Source organism: Mercenaria mercenaria, chromosome 11, assembly GCF_021730395.1.
Source record: "Mercenaria mercenaria strain notata chromosome 11, MADL_Memer_1, whole genome shotgun sequence".
Lineage (NCBI taxonomy): Eukaryota > Metazoa > Mollusca > Bivalvia > Venerida > Veneridae > Mercenaria > Mercenaria mercenaria.
In genome coordinates this window covers 2,713,769-2,730,939 of record NC_069371.1, presented here as the reverse complement: position 1 = coordinate 2,730,939, position 17,171 = coordinate 2,713,769, and the positions used below count along the sequence as shown (strand labels likewise).

The 17,171-nt window shown below is 35.3% G+C and overlaps 1 protein-coding gene across 1 annotated transcript; it reads left to right on the top strand.

Moving 5' to 3' along the window:
• The first annotated feature begins 1,955 nt into the window (after nucleotides 1-1,955).
• On the top strand, nucleotides 1,956-10,892 carry LOC123532672 (uncharacterized). The gene is made up of 4 exons (XM_053518404.1): nucleotides 1,956-4,135; nucleotides 5,012-5,865; nucleotides 8,707-8,771; nucleotides 8,908-10,892. Exon 4 carries the CDS (start codon nucleotides 10,040-10,042, stop codon nucleotides 10,889-10,891), a length of 852 nt encoding a protein of 283 aa, XP_053374379.1. The 5' UTR covers nucleotides 1,956-4,135; nucleotides 5,012-5,865; nucleotides 8,707-8,771; nucleotides 8,908-10,039; the 3' UTR covers nucleotide 10,892.
• Nucleotides 10,893-17,171: the final 6,279 nt, after the last annotated feature.

Sequence of the window (17,171 nt, the reverse complement as noted above, 5' to 3'; positions counted from 1 at the left end):
TATGATGTTCCAGTATCGGCTTTTTAAGGTCAAGATGTTGCACTTGTGTCTGGATCGCCAAGACAGCCTCATCAGACATCCCTAAATTTTTACTGAAAGCGCACGTATGCCAATTCTACATAATGAAATATCCTGAATCAGCAACCATACTAATGTCATAATTTAGTCTCTTCAAAAAACAGAGGCATATAATTGAAATGCACCATTACAATATCGTAACAATATGGTTCGTACTTACAGAAACCGATCCGATTTTGCATATACTGCGACAAAACAGTAAAAGGAGGTAAACTAAAAAGACACATCATGACCCGCAAAAACACTGAAGACGAAGTGAAATCTATCTTATTAGAACTAAAATCTGTTCAAAATACATTTAGATTTTTTCAGAAGAAACGGATCGACGGTATTTTCAAATACAACACAGAACAACTAGCCAAACAGGAAGATGAACATATTTTTTTAAGGGAAAGGAAACCTAAAAATAAAGATTCTGTCAGGATGTGCACCGGATGCCATAGATTCTTTTCAAATAGAACATTCTAGAGACATAAATTCGCATGTAATCAAAATTTTCCCGAAGTTATGAAAAAAGAAACTCAGGAGTCATACACCCTGACTCGGACTTTGTGACCAATATATTAAACAGGTTTAGAGATAACGAAGTTGTTACATTCATAAGGAGCTATCCAAGTAATCGGCTATCGTCATTATTGCTTGAGAAGAGTTAAAGTCAGCAAATAAAATGAAGTGAGAAAAGAGATAATGAGTGAAATGAGGGAACAAGCTCGGTTATTTATAATATTCAGAGAATTATCGGACACACCTGTAGCATTCACGGATATGTTTACCAGACAAATATTAACTAGAACTGTCACAGGAGTGACTCATACCCCCACCATACGGTCTTGTCACAGAAGAATGGCAACCATAAGGAATCTTAAAAATACTTTGGAGTACTTCATCCTGGGCTTCCACATATAAGTAATACTAGTATAATAATAGTAATGTAATACTAGTAAATATATTAAATCTCTAATATTAGAGATACACTAAAAGCGAATACAAAAAAGTGTCTTACCGACCCATGTTACAACAGAAAAATGTTTTTACTTTTTACATAGGACTTATAATAAAAAAGTTAGAAAAATACCTAAAATATGGAAAATCTAAAAATAGGATTTCTAAAAATAGACTAATTCCTGGAATGTAAGGGGAAGAAACTCAGAACAAAAGTTAAAAAAAGGTTACTTCCCTTTGGCTCTAAGCCAATCAGAATGAGATATAGTGAAAATACATCAAAATTGACCTTAAATTCTAGGTAAAAGGGGACACAATTCAAGAAAAATTAGTGTCAGAGTTATGCACCTTGTGTCACATGATGTGGGTGATGAGGTGGAACATCTATTTTAAGTCTGAATCAAATCCATTCAGTAGTAACTGAGATATAGTGAAAATACATCAAAATTAACCTTAAATTCTAAGTAAAAAAGGGATATAATTCATGATAAATTGGTGTCAGAGTTGTGCACCTTGTGTCACATGATGTGGGTGATGAGGTGGAACATCTATTTTAAGTTTGAATCAAATCCATTTTGTAATAATTGAGATATAGTGAAAATACATCAAAATCAACCTTAAATTTAAAGTAAAAGGGGACATAATTCATAAAAAAATTATGTCAGAGTTAAGCACCTTATGTCACATCATCTAGGTGATGAGGTGGAAAAACTATTTTAAGTTTGAATCAAATCCCTTTAGTAATAACTGAGATATAGTGAAAATACAACAAAATTAACCTTAAATTCTAAGTAAAAGGGGACATAATTCATGAAAACTTGGTGTCAGAGTTATGCACCTTGTGTCACATGATGTGGGCACATGATGTTGGTGATGAGGTGGAACATCTATTTTAAGTTTGAATCAAATCCATTCAGTAGAAACTGAGATATAGTGAAAATACATCAAAATCAACCTTAAATTCTAAGTAAAAAGGGGCATAATTCATAAAAAAATGGTGTCAGAGTTATGCACCTTGTGTCACATGATGTGGGTGATGAGGTGGAACATCTATTTTAAGTTTGAATCAAATCCATTTAGTAATAACTGAAATATAGTGAAAATACAACAAAATTAACCTTAAATTCTAAGTAAAAGGGGACATAATTCATGAAAACTTGGTGTCAGGAGTTATGCACCTTGTGTCACATGATGTGGGTGATAAGGTGGAACATGTATTTTAAGTTTGAATCAAATCCATTTGGTAATAACTGAGATAATAGATTTCGGGACGCGACGGGACGCGACAAAACTGACTCCTATATACCTCCCTCAAACATGTTTGGTGGGGGTATAATAACTTTAAGGGAAGCAACTGAAAAGATGTATGGAAATCAGGACATGACTGAGAAAACTAGACTGAAACAAAACCTAGACACATTACCTTTAATAAAAGATTAAAATGCTTCAAAGGGATGTATTCAGAATCTATGAAAGACGCTGCATATAAAGAGCTATCGAAATTTAAAACAAGAGCGCCACCAAGCGGGGGAATTTACGCCCTATGGGTTACATCACAGGATGGGAGCAAAATTTAAAGAACTTGACTGTTGAAGCCCAAAGGACAGGAACAACAAAAGAAGAAAATAAAAATTGTCCAAGTCCAAAAAAAATTCTTTCTACGTAAAGCTATGTCAAAATGTATCTTGGATGTACCATCCATGCTGTACCACAGAAAAGTGGTTTCAGTTTTTCTCTACTACAAATAATAAAAACATTTCAAAATAAGCTATTTATAGGCAATTTATAGTAACAAAAAAGGAAGTAATTAAAAATATATTGTAAGAGAGCAAAAAGGCATTTTGCCAATTAAAAACAAGAGCACTGCAATGCAGAGCAATATATACAAAGCAAAGTCATATATGACCTTTGACTCCTGTGACCTTGAATTTGAAATGAGAGATCCAAACATGCGCTTTGCATGTCGTCTTGGTGTGGTGAACATTTGCGTCAAGTTTCTTTGAAAACCTTCAAGGGATTAAAGAATTAAGAGCGGATATGAAATTGCTAACACACAGACGGACACCGGGACCATAACATATTACGTCCCTTCGTTCGTATAAAAACATACATATATAGAAGAATTTACCAAAGGAAGAGGAAGTTACCACCATTACACTTGCTTCGGATACAAAGAAATATTCTTAGCTTAGATGATCTCTTGTCATCTCAAGACTCACACTTTTCAACGCAAGTCGCGGAGAAAAGCCTTCAAGAATCCTTTTTGAGGAATGGAATGATGCAGGGAAGAATTTAGAATTACTGATGAAAATCCTTTTCTGTTCCACAATGTCCTGTAATGCTCACTGCTCCGGGTGGCATGCAGTGAAGTTTGTTTCTGGTGGTGTTGGCGTAAACATCAATGCAACGGAAAACAGACATCGTGTACCAACGTTCTATGCAAGTTTGGACATGTCACGTTCAGACCAGAAACTATTCTTACAGAACCTTGGTTACGATAACTTTAATCTATTACTGATTCGGTGGCGTGCAAGGTATAACAAGATATACATATTAGTTTCAAATGTCGACTTTATGGATAGAGTAGTAAATATCGCCTTCAGATAAAAAGATAGTTGCTATTTGAAAATGTAAACAAACATTGCACAATATCCTATCAAGTCAATACATTATTGAGTTTCTTTTAGTATTAATCTTATACTCTTCTGCCAACAGAAAACATTTCAAAATCGGACTTTAGATCGTACGCATTAAAACTACAAAATGCCTTCAAAATTTGAAACAAAAAGAAAACAACAGAAAGTCAATGATGAAATCGAGCTTTTGTTGAGGTATTTGATACAAATTCCATCTGGAAAATTTATAGATAAAAATGTTATTAAAGAAATAGCAAAAAATATTAATACAGACAATACTGAATCAAATATACAGGAGAGTGAATATGGATTGGAGGTTTTAAACGAACTTCTCAAACTGTTCAAGCTTGAAAGAAGAAGAAGATATTTAAATAAAACATTTGAGATTAACAAATTAAAAGACATGCACCAAAACAAAAAAAGGAAACTTGAGACGGAGGCGGAAGAAGCTCTTCAAACTGAAATAAAAAATCCATACAGTAAGTTGTTTTGAATATTTGATTCGTATCTGTTTTTATACTATTTAAATACTTTTTAAATTTATTAACAAAAAATTTTGTTTACTTTTCAGACTTGAGAAGTACCCCACCACAAAGTCTCCAGTAAAAAGGAAATGCTGTGTGTTTTGTTGTACAAATATACTAATAAAACAATACATTAAAATAATGTTTTTCAATTTTAATAAAACACTTTGATTTAACAAATGCTAGAAATCTGCCAAAGTTTTGTCAAAGGTTTTGTCAAAGTAAAAGCAAATGACAGTTTGCTGCCTTCGTGGCAGAAAAATGGCAGGCTTTTGATTGGTTGAATTTGTGGTTTCCTACATAGTCATTTTTAGAAAATGCACTTGATTTACCTATGACACAACAGGTACATAAAGGACAAGTATGTGTCTTACAAGTAGGACAAGCTCTCAATACACAATAGAATTGTATTTGCTATAGCGTAGTATTTGTTCTCCAGTTACACTGAAAATTTGATCTTTATCTTGATATGCACTGTCAATCAGGAAGTAAATACGCTACGATGTATAGATATTTAAGTCAATTTTATTTCAGCTTGTATCTTTGATAAAACCTGTGGGTTTTAAATTGTCCAGCATTGGTCAGTCCAGACCAAAGACTAAATGTTTTTTTTTTGGTTAAACCCAAGGTTTTCATTCGGTTTAACTAAAGATTTTCAGGGTATCAAGGGTACCAAGTTAGTATTTTAAGTTTAGGGTAAGGTTAAAGTGCACTTATAGAATAGGGATTTTGGGTCAGGCGCGGTCATACTGTTTTCGCACCATCATTTTACATTACTACTAAGACTTTTGTAGTTATGGCTAATGAATATGCATTTTTCATTCATTTCAGATGTGTGACCAGAAAAGAAATGATAGAATAAAACTACAGATTGGATGGATGCATTATTCATGTAAAACATCGAAATACATTCAAATTAGGTCAGGAAAGGGGCAGGCGGGGGGAACGTTTGAATGTGTGGTGGAACGCGACATCAGTTATGATGAATTACCATTCTCATCCATCAGAGGTTCGTCAAAATCCCGAGACGAACCTCTGATTTATTTCCATCGTTTACTTGGTGAGCATGCGCACTCGTAATTACTATCGGGAGTGGTTTCAGCCAATCATTGTTCGCCATTATTTGGAACTCCGAATTGAAACTTCAAAAAATATGTAAACAACTATAATTAAGATACTTGCTTACGATGGATAAAGGCTGTATTCCACGATTGCGATAAATAAAGATTTATTCCTGTAATTCGACGTTCAGAGATTTACATCAAGAAATAATAATATTCGCCGTAAATGGACATCGTATTCCCTCGATAATATGGTAAGGACGCGGTCACGCTTTTCACGGACGATTTTGATTGGTTCGCTACGATTTGTCGCGAAACGACGCTGATTGGCTGAAACGTTTTACCTGTAATGTAACCAAACCATAAATATCGGCGAAATGTGCCAGAGGTTCATCCGGGGAACCACGGTAGACCTCTGGTATGCGAGAATGTGAATTACTGGAGAAAGCTTTAGGAAAATTTTATCCTAAAGGAAAGAGTAAGAAAGGTTACAAAGGAAATATGTCTATGTACCTTGGAACTTCTAAGGGCGTTGAAATAAGCAGAGATGGATTCAGTCTAATGGAATATATTAATACAAGCATCACACAGAAATTCAGGATATATCTTCTTTCCAAGCCAAAGGTATGGACTTTGTTTATGCTTGTGATCAAAGTCAAACAAACCTTTTCAGTAAAAAAACAGAAATTTGTATTAAATTTTGCAGTGATGAAATTTTGTGCTATTGTCAAAAAGTACAGGCTCCACTAAACATAGGTTCACACGTTTCATAGTTCCAGGAGATTGATTGTAAATTGGTTCCTAAATACTTTCACTGATTGCAAAAATCTGCCTTGTACAAATAGATACAGTAAAAGTACTTTAAAAAACTGTTATTCTTCTTATTAAATTACGTTGATGTGAGGAATACCAATTTGCTTTTTATGCCCAAACTTTTTGGGGTGTGGTGGCATACAGATTTGCCCTTGTCCGTCCGTCCGTCCTTCCGAGAATGTTGTGTCGTGCCTAGCTCCAAAAGTATTTGATATAGAGTCATGAAACTTTACAGGAATGTTGGTCAGCATGTGTTGTTGTGCACCTGGGGTTGCGCATCTGGATTCATCCAGTCATGTAGGAGTTATGGCTCCTGACAGTTAAAAATTGGTCATTTTAATGTTTTTTCGCACGTAGCTCCAAAAGTATTTGACCTAGAGTCACCAAAGTTTACAGCAATGTTGGTCAGCATGTGCAATTGTGCACCTGGGGTTTCGCATCCGGATACTTTCAGTATTGTAGGAGTTATGGCCCCTAACTTAGTTAGAAATTGTCATTTTAATGTTGTGCCGCGCATAGCTCCGAAAGTATTTGACCTAGAGTCACCAAAGATTACAGGGGTATTGGTCAGCATGTGCAGTTGTGCACCTGGGTTTCGTGTCTGGATTCTTCCAGTCATGTAAGAGAGTTATGGCCCCAGACTTAATAAAAATTGTTCATTTTAATGTTGTTTCACACATAGCTCCAGAACTATTTGACCTAGAGTCACCAAAGTTTACAGGAATGTTGGACAGCATGTGCAGTTGTGCACCTGGGGTTTCGCATCCGGATACATTCAGTATTGTAGGAGTTGTGGCCCCTGACTTTGTTAGAAATTGTCATTTTAATGTTGTGTTGCGCTTAGCTCCAAACGTATTTGGCCTGTGTGTCATCAAAGTTTAGATGAATGTTGGTCAGCATGTGCAGTTGTGCACCTGGGGTTTCGCGTCCGGATTCATTCAGAATTGTAGGAGTTATGTTCCCTGACCTAGAAAAAAATTGTCATTTTAATGTCATGTAGTGGTGGTATCTGTGTCCCATGGACACATTTCTAGTTTTTTTTTTTTTGTTTGTTTTTTTTAAACTCAGAAAAGACATATATTTGACCATTGTCAATATTTTACAAATTAAGTATATAAAGAAGTAGTAAGGAGTAACTGAACTGCACAGAAAAGAAATGCATTGCATGAAAAGTCAAGCTGTATTTTCAATTTTAAGCTTGCTTGTCTGATTTTTGAAAAAGTCTTCAAGGTATAGCCGTCAGTTGATCATCGGCATTGGTAAAATTGCTAACAATAACTAGAGCTTTTATACACACAGTGTTGGTACAACACCTTTGGTAAGTTTTTCATACCAGCCACAGTTTGACAAAACCTTTTTACATTTGGCAATGAAACTTTCTGTGCAGGGTTGGCATCTGTAGGCGGTGTTCTTATTGAGCAATTCTTACAGTTGCAGGTGTTTCCCTACGACCAAAGTTTTTGTGCCTTTTATAAATAAATAAATAACTTACTAATGCCTGACATTATCTATATAGAAAAAAAATCAAATGAATAGACGTATGATAATCATAGAATTTCTGGTTTTTCTTCAATGTTTGAAATGTAAACGATTTATCCTACAAACATACCAAATAAATTATGCGCGCCGCTGAAATAAACAGTAACAGGCATCCCGAACGTGCATTTGTAAGATCGGTGTACATGTTGATATGTTCATTTTATATCTGTAGTTGAAATGTATAGGATTTACACTTAAAAGTATTAAAAAAATCGCTGAAAACTGCACATCTGTTTCATTAATTGATTCATTTATTATCGTATAAAGTATAATACGGTACACAATAGTAGTACGTGGGAAAGCAAGATCCATGCTGTTCACAAAGCTACTAATACCGTGTTCAGACTACGTTTTTAATCCTACATTAACTTGGGTTTATTTTTTGAACTCGTTTGCGTCCACACTATATGCGGTGTAAAACGTGAATTTTGTAAAGGTCGAGTGGTTTCTGTAATGTAGCATTAAAACTACCTTGGGAGGTAGTTTTTAATACTACTTTAAAAAGTAATGCTACATTAATTTACAAATATGAACGCAAATGTGGGTTATAACTGGTTTTACGATTCCAAATCCACTGATCTTACCTTTTGGAGGAAGAATACCATGTGTTTCTCTTTTGTTTCAAACACACTGATGTTGTGGCTGGCAATAGTAATTGGAGTGTTATTGAAACAAAAACATTAAATTGCAATATGGAATCATGCTGACGCTCAAAATGGACGATAGATGTAATGAACAGAAATTATTTTTAGATGAACACAGAAGTTTAATATTGATGTTTCTGTTAGCTTCAATTCTTTGTAACCTTTTTTCTTTTTGCTTATTGCAAGATATTTTTTAACTTCAAACATTGCATGCATATATTTAAACCACATTTCTTTGCCTAGTATGGATGCAAACCGGATTATATTTTGATGGGTTTTGAATGTCAAATACCAATTATAGCCAATTAGTGCCTAATAAAAATAAAACCGTTCGGCTAGTGTGAACATGGTATAAGAGTGTGTGTTTTTTGTTTTTGCTATTCAGACCAGTGATCATAACAAGAGCATTATCTTAGAACTATTTTGTTGACTAGAACATGATCATTTACTGTGTAATTTTTTATTACAGATGCGGGCGGCTGTGTATAATGTTGTAAGATGCTACCGGACAACCGAAACATGAAATTTTACTAGGTAACAACTGCTACATATCATAATTTTGTTTAAAAAAAAACGCTTTTTTAATCTATATTTTTCTTTACAAGATACCTATATCACGTATACTATATAATAGCAATCAATACTGGATATATTTCTTTTTGTATTTCAGTTTTGACCCATTTTATGAAAGGGCAAGAAATATTTTTACAGCAAGGAGGCGGTCAGTTATCCCATGGACATAAAAAGTGTGCAATCATGTGTTTTTCTCTTCGGTAGGAATAATGACTATTGACAAAATTAATCTTAGTACTCGGAAGTAGAGATATCGAGGGGTAAGTGCCAGAAGGTGCTATGTACCACATTTAACGATTTTCACTTTTTGGCATTTTCAGGTAAAGCTTTTCAAGGCGCACATTTTGCACAAATCTGCGTCATTATATCTTAATTATTTCTTAATTAATTCAATCAAGATCAAACCAGTCATGTCAGGATCTCCATTAATGAGTTATGCCAAAAACAGCTTTCATTACATAGCATGTTACCAATGTAAGTTTAGCTTATTTGAAATTGACCAAAACATTCTATACACTTATAGCTGCCCTTGGCAGGCTGCATTTTAAGTTTTTAGAAGGTTAAAAAAATTTCCAAAACATGATATGTGAAGATAGCTCGTTTTAGTAGAGCAGTTTACTACATGTAACAAATTAACCCATCTTTGCCAGTACAGGCTATATAAAGATGGAACCTAAATCTTACTAATAAAATACAATAGTGCAACAGCCATATTATGCTATTTCAAGATAGAAGATTCTGGTTGATGCCCCGGTAGTAAGATCGTATGTCATTTGCGTATCAAGAAGCAGACATTCCATAATAGGTTGTTTAGGCGGTGTCAATTTCCACTGTTGTTTCAATAATTAGGTGTTGATAACAGGCTATTAAATTTAAAGTGTGTGGCAGATTTTGTATTTTGCACTGGAATGTTGAACATTATGGTCTAGGAATTCCTTCTGTCTGAATGTTTTAGTAAAAAAAGGTGGAAGTTATTAAAGGTAAGGTTTAAATTACTACTTAAACATACAAAAGTTTATAAAAGTAAATTTGATATTTATTTGAGTCTTAGTTTGACCATTGAACTTTCATTGTTATCAATTTTCAGCAATATTTATTTAATTCTAAATACACAAATATGTAAAATAAATCATGTTAAAATATATGATTTAAGCTTACCTACATTGATATTTAAAGTTTAATTATAACTAAGAACTGATAATAAACAGACAATTATAACCTTTTTTCAGATGGAAAACGAATGGAGTGATTGGTCAGATGAGGCCACAATGACACAATCTGATAGTGAGCTAATACCTAAAAATGGAGATGAAAGCATTGCAACACAATATGATACAGAGAACGAAAGCAGTATTAAACAGAGTAAAACACAAAATGATGAAACAGAAGAAAGAAGTGATAAACATAGTGAAACACAAATTGATAAAAAGGATAAAAGCAGTAACAGACAGAGTGCAACACAAAATGACAAAGTGGATGAATTAAGTGTCACACAAAATATAATGCAAAATGATGAAATGGACAATATAAGACCTGTTGATCTGAGTGCAACAAAAAGTGAAAACCAGAGCGAAAGCAGTCTTATACCGTGTGGACCGCAAAACGAGAAAACAGACGAAAGTAGCGTTAAACTGAGTGCAACACAATGTGAGAAAAAAGATGAAAGCTGTGTTAAACAGTGTGCAACACAAAGTGAGAAAATTGATGTTAGCAGTGTTGAACAGAGTGAAACACAAAATGAAGAAGTGAATGAAAGCAGTGATCAACAGGGAGCAACACAACATGAAATAATTCATGATAACAGTGTTGAACAGAGAGCAACACAAAATGAAGAACCGAATGAAAGCAGTGATAAACAGGGTGCAACACAACATGGAATTATGCATGAAAGCAGTGTTAAACCAAGTGCAACACAAAATGAGAAAACAAATGAAAGCAGTGTTAAACCAAGAGCTACACAAAACGAGAAAATTGATGACAACAGTGTTGAACAGAGTGCAGAACAAAATGAAGAACTGAGTGAAAGCAGTGATAAACAGGGTTCAACACAACATGAAATTATGCATGAAAGCAGTGTTTAAAAGACTGCAACACAAAATGATGATGTGAATGAAACCATTGTTACAGAGAATGCAGCAAAAAATGAAAAAGAACACAAAGAAACTGAGCAAAGTAGCAAAAACGAAAACACAGCTTGGTTCAGAGAGTATAGAATTACCTTAGACAACGATAATCAATCAGATGCAAATGACAGAAAAGAATCAGATTTTCATCTAAGTGATCTGTCACATGAAAGTGATTGTAAAGACAATGCAATACCTGAACAACAAAACAGAAAAAGCAAAACTAAGAAACAACGCCTTAGAAAGCGCAGAACTAGACAGAAATTGAGATATGTAAGTAGCAGTGATGAAGATATCCCTCTGAGTGTTCTTGCTAAGCGTGCATGGACAACATGCTTTGATGAATCAGATACAGATTATACCTATAACCCTGATAAAGAGGAAGACGTGAATTCAACCGACAGTGAATTTCTGGAAAATCTGAGCAAAAAAGGTCTTAAAAAACATAAACAGGACAAATATTTACAAAAAGAATGGGATGAAACAATAAAAAAATTACAAAAAAAGAAATCTAATACCAACAAGCAGAAATCGTCACCAAGAAAAATCAAGAAGAACAAAGATAAGAAAACCACTCCATCATTGCATAAGGAAAATGATTCATCTATATCTATGGATGTTCTAGAGCAGGTGATAGAACAGTCGGTCCAGACCGCTAATCTGCAAAAACAGTTAATTGAAAGCCAGACAGCACAAGTAGATTTACTACTGTCAGCAAATAATCTTGTAAGAGACAAAATCAAACCATATGGTAACTGCTTTTTTGAAGCTAGCGGGAAGCAAATTGGCACAGAAGCCTCTCATTTAAGGCAGGAACTGTGTAAGTGTCTTGAAGAGAATATAGAAGAATACATTTCATTTATGTTAAACCGTCATCACCCAGATGATGAGGAAACATTTGTGGCTGATTACTTGTCAGAAATTGAAAAATTGAAAGTTGATGGGTATTGGACAAGTGCTGTGGCAGACCTCTTTCCATTAGTACTGGCAAATTACTCAAAGTGCAATGTTATCATCTACACAAATAATGTTGAACATCCAGTCATTACAATTAAACCAACCAAAAATGATTCACTTGCCATTCCAGATAACAAAAACAGTGTAAAATTGGTTTATACATCAATTCGGGGAATTTTGGAACACTACGATGGATACCTTGAAATTCAAGACTCTGATATATACTTTGCCTCTCCATTATCAGATGAACATTCCGACAAACAGGAACAGAACAAGAATACATACGGCTGTCAGGTGCAGAGTATACATCAGCAGATGGAAAGCCCAAGGCCGCTAGGTCGGTAGAGCCAGTAGACTGTAGCAAGTGCAGACAGAAATGTGACAAAAAAAATAACAACAGAACAAAGGCAACAGCTCTTTGAATTATTTTGGTCATTGTCAAGTTATGAGAGACAGAAAGATTATGTTTGTAAACAGGTAGAAGAGACAGACACTAAAACATATCTAGACAAAGATGGAAAGCCAAATAAAAAACGAAAGCAGGTGTCAAGAAAGTTTTATTTTGAAATTGAAAGTAAAAAGTGTTCTGTCTGCAAGACGTTCTTTATGAAAACGTTGTCAATCGGTAAGGCATATATTGATCATGCGTTGAAAAACAAAAAGGACGGACATTTTACAGGCAATGATTTAAGAGGAAAACACGAGCCTCATAAACTTTCCCCAAGCAGAATAGATGCAGTGAAAAAGCATATTGAATCTTTCCCACGTATAGGTGCTCATTATGTTCGAAAGGAAACAAAGAGACAATTCTTTGGGCCACATCTTACACTGCCAAGAATGTATGACCTCTATCTGGGGGAGTGCAAGAAAAATAAAACAAAGCCAGTTTTATTGGAAAGATACAGAAATGTTTTTAATACAAATTACAACCTTTCTTTTCATGTACCAAAGAAGGACCAGTGCAACATATGTACTCAGTATTACACAGCACAGCGAGAGGGTAAAATGACAAATGAACAACAGAATGTTTTCGACAAACATCAGCAAAGGAAAAAGCGATCTAGAGAAGAGAAAGCTAAAGATAAACAGAAATGTGAAACCCAAAGTAACATTCATGTAGCTTGTTTTGATCTCCAGTCAGTGTTGTATCTTCCATGCTCATTGGTTAGCCTAATGTACTACATGCGTAAACTCTGCTGTTATAACCTAACATTTTACAGTTATGGAGACAAACAAGGCACATGCTTTGTCTGGTCTGAGGTAGATGCAAAAAGGGGAGCATCAGAAGTGGCTACCTGTCTAAAGCTACATCTCCAATCACTTCCAGCAGAAACAGACCATGTAGTTTTGTACTCGGATGCTTGTGGTGGACAAAATAGAAATAAAATCATAGCAAGTTGCTTACTGCATTTGGTGAATACCATTCCAAACATAAAAATAATAGACCATAAATTTCTAGAAAGCGGCCACACACAGATGGAGGTGGATTCAATGCACGCAGCTGTCGAATTTGCTAAAAAGAAAACCATGATTTTTGTTCCGTCACAGTGGGACACAGTTATTCATATGGCTAGAAGAAAAAAAGCCCTATAAGGTTGTGCCACTAAAGTACACTGACATCATAGACTTTAAACAATTTCAGAGTAACAGTACAAAGGTACAGAAAAAATCGGAAACAGGAACCAAGGTACTCTGGTCAAAAATGAAGTGGCTTAGATATACTAAGGAAGAGCCTGATGTCTGTTTTTTCAAATACGATTTTGATGATGAATTTGAAAAATTGAAAATGTTTGGCTCTAGAAGACAACAAGCAAATCCTGTTGTATCTCTACCAATGAAGTATCATTCAAAGATACCCATTTCTGCCGCAAAGAAAAAGGATCTATTGCAGCTATGCAAGAGTGGTACTATTCCTGAAGAATTCCATGAATATTACAAGGCTTTACCAGCAAAAAACAGTATCAGAGATTGTTTGCCAGAGCCAGATGCCCTTGAAGATTCAAGTAACGATTCTGATAGTAACTAACTAAAAGTGTCAGATTTACTACTACATTTCAAATGTGACTGACAATGTGACAGTGTGTGATTTAAGACAAATTCTAAACATGCTAAATATGTGTATTAAGCTTTATTCAAGTGCTTATATTGCATAATATTACATAAAATGTATTATGAAATTCACTAAATTGTTATAGATGATTCTTGTTACTTGATGAAAGACAGTCTAAGAAGAGCCAAATGGAGGCATTTACCTATAGGCCATTTGTGACTTGAAAAGTCTTAATCTAAGACAAAGAATGCATCCTGCCATAATAATCTATATTTCTATAGAAATTTTTGTTTCCAACAAAACTTACATTTATGTCAACATTGCATATGCCAGAGGATTCTATTGCTTTATAGAATGTTTTTGACACTTACAAAAACTGTGATATGCAACATCTTCTCCAGCTATCAGTTTATAGCATGTTCTGGCTCAGTACTGTTTCGAAAGTTATAATGGAATCATACATGCCAAAACCAGATATCTTTCAATGGAATATTTTGGTTATTTAGATTTTTGCAAAAAAATGGACTTTAAGTTGTGCCAAAACAATTTTTTCGAATTTGACCTAATTAACTAAAGACATGTACAAAATACACATATCATGTATTAAATAATACTATCATAAATAATACTATAGTTTTTATATCTCAAAAACCCTTATTATAAAAGAGAAGCAACAAAAAAATGCTCTCCTGTAAAATTTAAAAAAATGGACATAGCAGGTTCTGGCACTTACCCCTCGATATGACAAAAAGTTTACCTTATCATGGTTAGATAAGAAACGTTATAATCAACCAAGTATATGGAATGTATTTTTTTCTGGTTTGTTTTTTGTACATGTGTAGTATATATTTTATAGGAGTTATTGTTATAAAGATAAAGTTATATTTTTTTGGTAAAAATGCACGCATCTTCGACTTAGCTATGTAAACAATTTTTAATCAATTTATTTTATTTATTTTGTTAGGTTTAACGTCGCACCGACACAGTTTTAGGTCATATGGCGACTTTCCAGCTTTAATGGTGGAGGAAGATCCCAGGTGCCCTTCCGTGCACAATTTCATCACAAGCGGGCACCTGGGTAGAACCACCGACCTTCCGTAAGCCAGCTGGACTGCTTCCTCACGTGAAGAATTCTACGCCCCAAATGAGGTTTCGAACCCACATCGATGAGGGGCAAATGGTTTGAAGTTATTGCTAGCCATTACTGTATGTACACGCCCTTGCGCAGTTCTGTCGTTGATTGCTTTATCTCATTCAACCCGAGTGACGAGATATCTCGTCATGTGTCGGAATCAGCGTATATAAAATGATTCATAATTAAATAAATAATTATAAATCTTTTTTTTTCAAACGCCTATAAAAGAAGGGGGGCGACAACGTAAATTATTATTTTCTTTATAATGAAGAGAACTCGTGAACCGATTACTTTATGGAAGGCTGCCCTTGTCAATGGTCGCGCGACGTTCGAATCATGGATCGACAAATTAAAAATGCTCGACCTGAAATGCGAAATCTCGACGGCTGAACCGATTCACTATTCCGATCTTAAGTCGAAATATCGTAAAACGGAAGATAAGTTTATGTATACTTTTTCTGTCAGCCTTAGACCGACCTCTGATCAGAAAAGGACTTTGAATCGGATGCTCAAAGTGAGCAGTTACGCCTACAACTTGTGTAATTCCTTAGTCAGGGAAAAGGGCTTCAAACCGAAGCAGTTTGATTTGCGAAAAGTGGTCGCTAAAACTAACTTGATAGACGTCCCGGCCGAGTACAGATTACCCGGGGACGACTGGTTTTTCGATAATAAAATGTCCACTATCAAGTTGACGGCCTGCAAGAAATTTTGCACCATGTACAAATCCGCTCAGACTAACCAGAAAAAACAAAGGTCGATCTCAGAAACAATGACACTGCTATGTTACGCGAAGGATCTTTCGAAGTGCAGAAATTGTTAGTCAGATTACTGATGAAAAAAGATATCGCAGACGAACGCGCGAGGCTATGTAGAATAGCGTTGATGCCGGGCAATTTCTCTAAAGATAGGTTTCTGAGACTGTCCAAACGCGTGTCCGAGATACCTCCATTGAGTCACGACATGAAGGTGTGTAAAAGAGCCAACAGAAAATTCGTACTGCAGATCCCGTGCGATCCGATCTGTACGCGAAAGAAACGAGTGCGCACTTCGGACTCGATATGCTCCATCGATCCGGGCGGTAGAACGTTCTCCACTTGTTACGATCCTAGCAACATGACTGCTTTTCAGATCGGACCGGAGGCAGACAAGAAGAAAATCATTTACAAATTCCACGGTGAAATCGATTGAGTACACCGTCTCTTATCATATGCTCAAGAGAAAAAGCAGACGTAAGCCGCGCTAGACAGAATCGGACAACTGAAAAAACTGCATCTGAAATTGAAAACGTACGTTGACGACGTGCACTTGAAACTGTGTTCTTATCTGGTCGAAAATTACAAACTTATCGTTCTGGGTAAGATAACGATCTCCTCTATGGTGAAGAAAGGTCGTTTAGCCAGAAGAGCAAATAGATCTGCTCTGCTGGCAGCACTATAAATTTAGGCAAAGGTCGTTACACATAGAGTTTTTGGGACGGATAGAGAAGCCGTTATTCAAGACGAACGCTACACTTCAAAGACATGCGGTAACTGCGGAGTGCAAAACAACAAACTGGGTGGAAACGAAACGTTTTATTGCAAAAATTGCGACATTAAAACTCACAGAGACGTAAATGGCGGGAGAAATATTCTATTTTTTTATCTGAATTTATTTCCGTTTGCGCAGGCATAGAATTATGATTTGTTTTTTCCCAGGTCTTACTCAGCCTGGCTCAATGCGGAATATTGTTTGCTGTTAGACTTTGCTTTTATGCTCATTCTAGGGCAAATGATGTTCTCGGGTCGAATGAGTTATTGGTTGTTGAAGCCCACGGGATTGTACGTCTTCAAAAACGTGTCTCTGATCACATCTAAAGCATTTTGCTTCCTCTCATCTAGGGCATCCATTGCGTTTTTTTCTAATCTCTACCTCATCATTTGTTATTTTTATTTCTGAAAACTTGTTCCCTCTCCGGTTGACAGAAATGGATGATGTATTTCACAAATTAAGCCATTTCATCATCATTTTCAAATTCGGGTGGATCTATACCATAAAGCTCTAAGACAAATTCGGTACTCCTTGACATAAAGCGGTTGACGTAACTACTCATAAAGTTG